This window comes from Camellia sinensis, chromosome 8 (genome assembly GCF_055761805.1).
Source record: "Camellia sinensis isolate YWXY chromosome 8, ASM5576180v1, whole genome shotgun sequence".
In the NCBI taxonomy this organism is placed as follows: domain Eukaryota; kingdom Viridiplantae; phylum Streptophyta; class Magnoliopsida; order Ericales; family Theaceae; genus Camellia; species Camellia sinensis.
In genome coordinates, this window is record NC_138968.1 from 21,442,451 (window position 1) to 21,452,769 (window position 10,319).

Here is a 10,319-nt window from a genome sequence, read left to right on the forward strand (position 1 = left end):
ATTTATCACTATAACTTTGGCTAAGATTTGTTGCATGATAAATTTATTACTGAATTAGATTTTTGATTCTGTCTTGATTTGTGACAACGTAAAATGATGAGAATTATTCTCTGACAATGACTTCTCCTCTCGTCCCTTCATTCACTTCACTTTCTTTTCTTTTTTTTTTCTCTTTTTCTCTCATCGCCACCGGATCTGAACAGGTTGCGGTAGTGACGTGTTAGAGATGAAAAATGACCCAAAAAAATATTGTCGGAGGTTTACAATTTGGAGTTCAAAAACAAACAGGAAATTAGGAAGAAAAAAAAACCAAACGCGCAACAGTATAACAACAGGGACAAAGTTGGGATAAAAAAAATATAACAGGACTTGCTGGTGCATGAGATAGAAACTTAGGACCTAATAGGTAATGGATTCAATTATTGGGACCGGCTAGTAAAAAAACTTTTTTTATATTATGGAAAACTCCAATTAGCCCATCCGATATCATTCACTATGAAATCTTATGAATAAACTTCAAATACACATAATTTATATCCCCTAAGGTTGTATTTAAATCTTAGATTTGGGTAGGGACTTAGAAAGGAAAAGAGAAAAAGGTAAGAGAGACGTGAATAAAACATAAACTAAATTTTTTCTACACTTTCCTTTTTCCTTTTTAAATCCCTATCAAAATTGATGATCCAAATACAATGTTATAAGCAACTATGCAGTAAACAAACAAATTGCACTATCTTGCATGGAGATCACAATTAAACTATCTATATATGTTCAAATGATATATAAAAGATACAACATCTTGAGCAAAAGGCTTAGCCCAAAATTCAAGTCAAAAAATAAATAAATAAATAAACATCTTCATAGATTGCAAGAATTTAGCAAGGGGGAGTCACTAAAATAGATGGAAGCCGCAATGTTTCATGCTACAGTAGAGAGTTTCCAAACATGCCATAGTAAAATAAAAGAGATGAATGTAAAGGAAAAGATTACCAATGAAGTTTTTCTTTATATCCAAACACACATGATGTACTCTTGAGTGAAGACGGTTTTTTCCTATAGAAACAGCACAAGGAAAGATCTAAGCCAACATTCACAAATAAATTGATTCACCATCTGCCAAACAGAAATGATTAATGGGAATGGATTCAACGAAGTAGCTTTGGCGGCCTTCATATGAAACAAAATGTACTGTTATACTGACTGAAGGCCAGTATCGAGTGTATTCTGCTAACAGAGCAATAGTGGATAAATCACAGAATGGAAGCAGCATAATACCGTGATGCTATCCAAGGCCTCTTACATACTGGTCAAGTGTTGTATTGAATAGTTCACATCTGCACCAGCAAGTACAGCTACATGTGATTAGAATCAACTACTACACTAGAGAAGCAAAAAATGAAACTTTTTCTCCAAACAATTTCTAAGAAATATACCGAACAACAGTCCATGGAGAGCATTGATTAACATAAAATGCTTGTTCCAAAAACCATACATCATACATGTACAACTAATTGACCAATTTAGCAAGAGATGGGTACATCTATATAACTCGTCATCAGCTATCCAACAACCATACGAGGTACCTAATACTGGAACCTCCAAAGGAATGAGATGTGGTATAACCTTTGTTACATGGACTTAGATTCGGGTGTCGGGTGTCGGGTGCGGATATGTCTCTAGGTGTCCAATTCATTTAATTCTCATCTCCAAGAAACGAGGACACAACAAATATTCATGTCTTATTAATATACTTTTTGAGAAAATAAAGGGAAAGATTAGAAGATAGAACCCCAAAAGGTAACAAAATATCTTCAACTTCTTTGAGGTGGAAAATACCAGATAAATTTGGAGAAAAACACATTACGAAAAAAAAACTTATAAGGGTAAAAGAAAAGAGCAATGCTACATGCACTAAAAATCCTACTAAAAGCATGTGTACAAACATCACTGGATATCTACGTTACAAGGTTTGAAATTTCAGAGGTACCTATGCTATGAAGCACCGACACGTCCTCAGGGCCGGCGTACGAGTGTCGGACACGTGTCGGACACGGGCACGCGTCGGACACGCGGTGGACACGTGTCCGACACTCTCTCTAACGTGTCCTCTTTTTTTTTTTGAATTTTTGCAGTCGGAGACGCCATGGACACGCTGTGACACTTTCCGGACACGCCTGAGGTGGATTAAAGCCCTAACTGAAAGAGAGAGAGAGAGAGAAAGAGATCGAGGGAGAAGAGGAAACAGAGAAAGAGATCAAGGGAGGAGAGAAGACAGAGATCGAGGGAGGAGATGAGAGGAGACAGACAGAGACAGAGAAAGAGATAGAGGGAGGAGAAGAGAGGAGCCTAACCTGTTCAGATCAACGAAGAAGCTGAGGTATTTGTCTGCTCTCTTCTTCTTCTTCGCCTCGTCCTCTTCATCTCCATCTTCTTCTCCTTCCTCTTCTTCGACTTCGACTTCGACTGTTCTCCCTCTCTGATTTCACTTCCCCCTTTCACTTTCCCTTCTGTTTTTTATTTCACCCGTTTCTCTCTCTCCTCTTTTATTTTTTTTATTTCCTTCACTCTTTTTTTTTCTTTTTTCTTTTTTATTTCTTTATCTTTATTTTTGTTAAACTTAAAATTCACAAAATAAAATTAGTATATATTTTTTAATTTTACATATAATAAATGAAATTTTAATTTTACATATAATATATAAAAAAGACTTGAATAGTATATATCATTACTATTATTACATATAATATATAATCGATGCCTAATTTTACATATAAAAATAGTATATATTTTTTAATTTTACATATAATATATAAAAAAATTAGATATATTGAACGTGTCCCTAGCGTGTCGTGTCCCCTATTTTTTGAAAATTTGCGTTTTTACGTGTCCGTGTCGTGTCCGTGTCGTGTCGCGTGTCCGCGTCCGTGCTTCATTGTACCTATGTCGACACGATGCGGGTACAGGTGCGGGATAGAGAAAGGGATACGGCTATTTAGAAACGGATAGAAGAAACGAAAAAGGAGAGCAAACAGAGAACCTTATCGTCGACTTCAATATGACCTAGTTGAAGAGCCAAATCGCAAGACCCATGCAAAGTCGAAGTCGAAGATCGATCTGCAAAGCTTGATGGATCTGCGAAGTTAATCGACTGTGTTCCTTCGTCTTCCCCTTTGGTGTCTCTCTCTCTCTCTCTCTTCTCCTATCCTCTATTTGTCTCACTTTTATTTTTAATATAATTTGAATTATATATAATATAAACTATAGTAATATAATATTATTCATATTATATAATATTATTCACCCAAAAAAATATTATATAATATAATACATCATAAATAACTTAATTTTTATGCCTAAAATTAAAATAATTTATTTTATCATATATAATATAATTTATTTTATGTCTAAAATAATTTTTATAATTTTTATTTATTATTTATTTGTTATTTTTTTTAACAAGATTTGTTATATTCCTTAACTTTTTTAAACTCATCTCCATATAATAAATATATTTTAAAAATAACCATTTAATGTATTTTAACCCCGTTCCCGTATCCAAATTTGGATCCATATCCACGTATCCTCAATTTTTAGTTTTAAAGTGTCCGACCTCCAGAAACACACCCGCACCAAATACCTGCACTGCACCCGAGTCCGTGTAACATAGTTGCATATTCAAGAAACATAGCTTGTTTGACAACCAATCATATTTGACCTCCTCCTTTTAGTAACAGTGCTAGTGTCCATAGAATTATTCAAAAGGACAAGAAAAAGAACTAGTCTTTCTTTTTATTTGTTAGGTTACATTTTATTTTATTTTTTTAGAAAGGCACCAATGGGTTGCGACCATATAGTAAGAAAAGAAAAACCCAATGGGAGAAGATCTAAGTTAGGGAAGAATTACAATTGGAATAGCATGCTTCTATTAGTGATCCATAGCCTAGCAGGAGTTGGTGGGCTTGGTTAGATGGGATGGACTTTGGTCAAAACTCAACTGCGGTGTTATGGTTGGAATAACCTTGTTTTTTAGGATAAGTATAACTTCAACAACCTTTCTCAGAGGATGACAATTTGAGATTTGAAGTCTGTTGAAGAGGAAGTGCAAGTAGGTTGTTAATTATTGTAAGTTTGTAACCCAACTTGGTATATTTTCGTTAATTTAATTAATTAATTGAAAAAAAAAGAACATGGGTATGCGCAACCCACATACAGAAGCTACATACACGTAAAACCTATACACCAATACATCAACTGATTGACTCAAAAATCCATAGAATCTGCAAACTCTAAAAATATATCCTCAGAAGATCAACTGTGTCTGGTAACAAATAATGAAACAACCTAGAAGACTTGCCCTTCACATGTTGGACTGAACCCTTCATTCCACAATGGTTAGAATCTTCCAAGCCACATCCAACCAAAAAGGGCTAACTTGAATTGAACTTCAGCTCCCACATTACTTGCCATTAGATTGCAAACTGTTTTACTTCAAGTTTGTTCCTTTACTTCTAAATTGTCAAAAAAATGTCTAGATAGAGTTCATGCCTGTTAATTCATGGTACAACATTTGCTAACAATAATAAGGATTACATGAGAAAACCAACTTTACAATTATACATGCATTTTACTAGTGAAAAAAAATAAAATTCAATCACTATTTTGTTAGTTGAACTAGCTTTTACTCCCTCAATTCCAGCCTAGTCCTATCATATGCGGAATGTGTCAGTTTTTAAACATATTCAGTTCAATTACTTCACTAACCATTCATAAATAGATTTAAATTTGTGTTTCCAGCCATTTCCATGTGTTTCCAAAATATATTTTGCTGTTTTTATGTTTCCAGGATGTCTCCTGAACATTTCAATTTGCAAGCCAACTGAAATGGCAGACAAAAGGAAATTTTGATTCCAATTTCCAATAAAGATGCTTCAAAGAATGTTTCCTAATTTCTAATCTCTCCCATGTTTTTGCCCATCACAGTTTATTTATAACTTGAAGAGACCTATACCTGTGGCATTTTAGTGGCTTGTACATTTTAGTTCGTGCATAGCATGCTAAGAGAAAAGAGGACATCATAATAACCTCGAGAGAAGAAATATTGTACTAGAGTTTGTCATTGACATATAGACAACAATTACAGATGATCATGTTTAACAACATGATGGGTGGGAAAATTAATATTAGGGCAAAATCTCCTTTACCCCCCCAACAGTTCAGGCCTGAAGAACTTTACCCCCTGTCGTTTAAAATAGTCATTTTGCTCCCATGTGCTTTTGAACTAAAATGCAATACTAACACCATTAACAAAAGAAATAGAATGACCTTAATACCAGTCTTCTCCTATCTTCTCTCCTCTGTCTACATCTCCATATAAATCAAAGATTGTATATATATACCCAACTTTATATATACACTGCATATAATTACATAAATATTGCACTTAAGAATTTCTGATGAAGATCTTATCTAATTTGATGGTAAACATATAAATAAATTTCCAATACATAGCTAAGAACACCATTTTTTCTTATGCCAGTTAAGGCATTGTGATTTAAAGAATTTCAATATCCTGTTCCATTTTCTATTTCTAACAGACTCTACCTACAGAAACACTCAGAGCAGCATGAGTATAACTTAGGAACAAGGAGTTGTTGCTTCAATATTTTACTTGATAAGAATTATAAGAAAAATGACAAAAAATTCTAGTTGTGTAATCAAATGCTGCATTTCAGGAACCTGGAAACTCTAGCAGCAACCAAAAAATCAAATTCAAGAAATAAGGCAACCAATTTGTCTCCGAGTTGCAGATCTACAGAGTCATGGGGAAGGGGAGAAGAGGTGGCTGCAAAAACTGGGGATGGGAAAGGGGGAGGCGTGAGGTGGAGGATAAGGTTGGGTGGGGGGTGGCAAGGAAAGAGTCGAGGTAGCAGGTCAGGATGGGGTGACTGGGAAGGAGGGAGGAGGTGCTGGGGAAGGGGCTAAGATCACTCTCTGAGTATGAAACAACACTAGAAAGGGTCAATTTCCATTGTCGGAGGCACGCACAACATCAAGCCTGATCATCCAGTTGTCGGCAGCACCAGCAACTTCTCATTCGTTCAACGGTATGTGATGTTGTCTCCGATGGATTTGTTGGGAAAACTGTTGTTTACAAGATTGAGTTTCACCTTTACTAACCTCCATATGCAACTCATATATCATCACTTGTAGATTATTCACAATTCCTAGATAACTTTGAAATTTCTTTTGTGAGCATGAAATAAGGACAAGTTTGTCCTTTTACTACGATTTTGCCTAACAACTTCCAAAAGTGGTGGGTTGTGTACAAATTCAATCAATTTTGACTGAATTAATAACAGTAAGGAGGTAAAGTGCAAAATGGTCAAAACCACATGAAGCCTCTTTGAATATTTTTTAATAACAGAGGGTAAAGTGCTCTAAGGTCAATCTACTAGGGCTTAAAGTGGATTTTGCCCTTAATATTATATATTCTCAGGCATATGAGCCCTCCACAACATCATTTTTGGAAATAAACTTCTGAAAAAGCAAATATATATATATATATATATATATATATATATATATAATTATTTATTTAGTTATCAAAACTACACAAGAAATTCAAAAGGCGTAGTTCTTTAAAGTTCTCTTACAATGTACCCCTTAAGTTTTAAGATTTTATCTTATCAAAAATATATATATATATATATTAAAGCAAACTATATCTACCGTCTTTCTAATTTTGGGTAGTATTTTACATTCTTTACCAAATAGCAAGCTTCAATAGCCTTTCTAATCAAGAAAATAAGTAGAAAATTTTGATAAACCATTTATGAAGTTTGATGAGAAGTTATCATTTACAAAGGAGTGTTATTTATGTGTGTCAAGCCAGAAAATTTTGCTAAACCGTTTTTGAAGTTTGATGAATAGTTTTCATTTACAAAGGAGTGTTATTTATGTGTGTCAAGCTAGAAAAGACCAATGACTGCATGGTAAAAAATGTGAGCAGGTTAAATCTAGTCAGTAATGAAACTTGTTTTAGATTGAATAAATTAATCCTTCCAATATTTTCTCTATTTGGTTATATTTTGCTGAAAAACTATTCTCCAAAATGGTAGAAGGCACCCGTCAGGGACAACAGCCCAATCAAATTAACTTCTACAGAGAAAATCTCCGAGGTGTCATGCAGCATTTAAAACCCTTAGCTAATAGGTCATCATATAAGTGTTTCACAATGATAAAAATAAGATAGAAAATATATATCACTCACCTGATTGGAGTTCCTGGAGTATAGAGTGGATTCTTGACAACATATTCAACATACAAATTGTAAATATACTTCAGGGAATCCCTTAGATCACCAGTCCTGGGATGAGTGACGAGAATGATCTGCAAACAAATTTATATGTAGTTGTACAATGAGAACTGTGTGGTTACACAGATACCAAAAATTAGTAATGAGAGCCTGAAGTGAAGTGAAGCGAAGTGAAGTGAATTCTTTCTTTCAGTGTAGTGCTCTTACAGGTAGTCTCGTGTAAATCAAAAACTTCTCAATTTTAAGTATAATGCATTGTAAAAATTCAAAACAAAACCTTTCTCGCATAAGGGACTAACTTGTCACGTCAAACAAGACATCTTAATGACCTGAATCCTATCATTCCAGTCTAAAGTATGCACAGCACCACGTTGCCATTACATTGAATACATCAATTAATGTCACTGGGAACACAAGTTTTCTTATCAAAGACTTTCATATGACCTCATCACGTGATAGTCACATCCATATTTGGGAGCTCAACATAACTCCTGTGGATCCACAACTTTTTCTGATAAAAACCCCAAAATGGAAATCATTCGAGTTGAAGCACATTACCACTTCAACAGAAATTTCACAATTGCACTACTTGCATGCGTGTGATAGCAAGATAAGTAAATGAATATTTTACTGACCTTTATACCAGATGGACTCTCCATAAAACTGAGTTTGTACGTATTGGTACGAAAGCTGTGAAATGAACACCCTTGTCCAGGTAATTGAGGCACCCCAAGATTTCCCTTCTCCGCACTGTCCAAAAGAGTAATTATAAATCATACAATCATTGAACACCAACCACAACCAAAATAATTAAAAACAATGCCTGGCACAACATTTGGACCTCAATGAAAAAATTAGCTCCAAATCCAAACAAGTGATGAATCATGAATCTATTACAGTGTGAGACTCCAATACCAAACAAAATATGTCTAACAAACATATGCCAATTTCAACAAAAATTTAATCAATCTCCAAGCTAAGAATAGATATGGAGTTAATAACGCCAATAGATGATACAGGAAGAGTTTTCTGTTATAGGAATCAACATATCACATATGGCATTAGAACCACTTATAGTGTTTCTAATACCATCTTATGGATCCCAAAACAAACAGTATATGCATGTCAAATTATTAGTTTTCTTTGCACAGCCGAAATATTTTCTGTTTTATATAATCAAATGAAATTTTTTAATTTTTATGGGAAATCAAAATACTCACGCAAACATATTATGTTTGAAATTCAAAACTTGAAGAAGCAAAACAAACCTTGTTGGATCCATTTTTGCAGTCAAGGATTTAAGGGAAAAAAGTAGACCGAACATGAGCTTGTGGTCCTGCTGGGCATTAAGGGTGTGCAGTGGACGATTCCATTCCCTATAAAGTAGGCACACCCCATTCCTATTGAACACGTACATCATGTGAGCATTGTTTCCCGACACCGTCGGTGCTGGCGGTGATGGACTGATCTCTGACCCTCCAAAGAATTGCATTTCTCCTGATTGTCAAATCAAACCAAATGAATTCAGTGGATCAGATTTCAGTTGCTGGGGAAAAAACGATTTTTGGGAGAAAAGCTAGGATATCTAAAGCACAAACAATTCAAACACTCATTAGAGATAGATCAGGCTGTCATCAGTCAATCTCAGCTACATTTCAGAGATTCTATAAATTGGATCTAAACAATGAGTTCAAATCAAACAATAATAGGCATAGGCATCTCCACTGATCATAGGCAAAATCTCAACACAACCCTGCCATCCATCTTCAAAAAAAACTATCGACAATCAAAAACCCGATTACAACAATACCCAAGAGTAACACCCAAGGCTTGTTATCTTCTCTATACTCCTTTTTTTTCCATTTTCATCTTTTTTCTTTAATTTTCCAAACAACATCAACAAAAATCAGCTGAAAAAACATTTATTTCCATCTTTCACAATGCCCAAATCCATTTCGATAAAATCACAATGTTGAAATTCATTCGCAGAAATCAAGACAAACAGTCACATAAGATGTCACAATACATTTCCAAAAATTCACAGTGATAGCATTTTTCAGCAACATTCAAAGGAATAACAGCACAAGATACAATAACAGAGCAAAAATGTAGGATTTGGAAAAGGAAAAAACTGGAATAAAAAATAATAAAGAACAAAAATTTAGAACACAATAGTAAATTGTGTGTGTGTGTGTGTGTGTGTGAGAGAGAGAGAGAGAGAGAGAGAGAGAGGAGAAGATCATACAGGTCGAGAGAGAGAAGAAGATCATACACTAGTGCTCGGAGTTGCAGATGAGTACCGATCGAAGAGCTGGAGAGTCTCCCTCAGGGATCGCACTCCACGATGAGGAGACACAAATTGACTGCTATTTTTCCCTAATTTGGGTTTGATTTTTAGTTTTTACCCCAAAAAAATATTATTCAATTCACTTTTTTATTAAAAAAATAATAATTAATAATTTTTTATTTTTTTATTTTTTTTATTTTTTTTGCAAGTGTGTGTGTTCGAGAATCATACTAAATTTTAAATTTCATAAAATTATAAAAATAAAAATAAAATTTGTATTTATATTTATATTTATATTTAAATAAAGAGAATAACAAAAAGGCCAAAATTATTTCTTATTTTTACTTCGGGTAAATTACATTTTTTACTTTGGTTGATCAAAATTTTACTTTAATTCATTTTGTTTCAATTTAAATAAATTGATCCTTATTAGTTAAGTCTAATTTTAATTTGATTGTCCCCTCTAAATAATCATCAATTTTTTTTAATGCAAACATCTAAAAAGACTAACACGTGTAACAAATTCATTAATTTTAACAAAATAATCAAATTAAAACTGAAAATGTACAAACCAAATTATTTAAAAAGCAGGGTTAGAGATGCAAAGAATCACTCCAAGAAAATGGGGCTTAAAAGATGGAACTATTTGCGACAGTATACTTGCCGTCGCAAAAAGTGACTTTTTGCGACGGTAAAAAATACCGTCTCAAAAAATCA

General features: G+C 34.0%; 1 protein-coding gene across 5 annotated transcripts; it reads right to left on the reverse strand.

Moving 5' to 3' along the window:
- Window positions 1–874: 874 nt before the first annotated feature.
- On the reverse strand, window positions 875–9,837 carry LOC114295032 (SNARE-like superfamily protein). Of its 5 annotated transcripts, none has more exons than XM_028239211.2 (6): window positions 9,588–9,837; window positions 8,584–8,812; window positions 7,951–8,065; window positions 7,271–7,389; window positions 1,276–1,334; window positions 875–1,053 (listed from the first exon to the last, which is right to left on the reverse strand). In XM_028239211.2, the coding sequence occupies exons 2-5, from the start codon at window positions 8,805–8,807 to the stop codon at window positions 1,283–1,285; spliced, it is 510 nt and encodes a 169-aa protein (XP_028095012.1). In that variant the 5' UTR covers window positions 8,808–8,812; window positions 9,588–9,837; the 3' UTR covers window positions 875–1,053; window positions 1,276–1,282. The 5 variants fall into 5 exon arrangements, with proteins under 5 accessions (XP_028095012.1, XP_028095013.1, XP_082738341.1 ...); XM_028239212.2 differs by having other exon boundaries at window positions 875–1,113; XM_082882215.1 differs by having other exon boundaries at window positions 9,561–9,723.
- Between the last annotated feature and the right edge of the window lie 482 nt (window positions 9,838–10,319).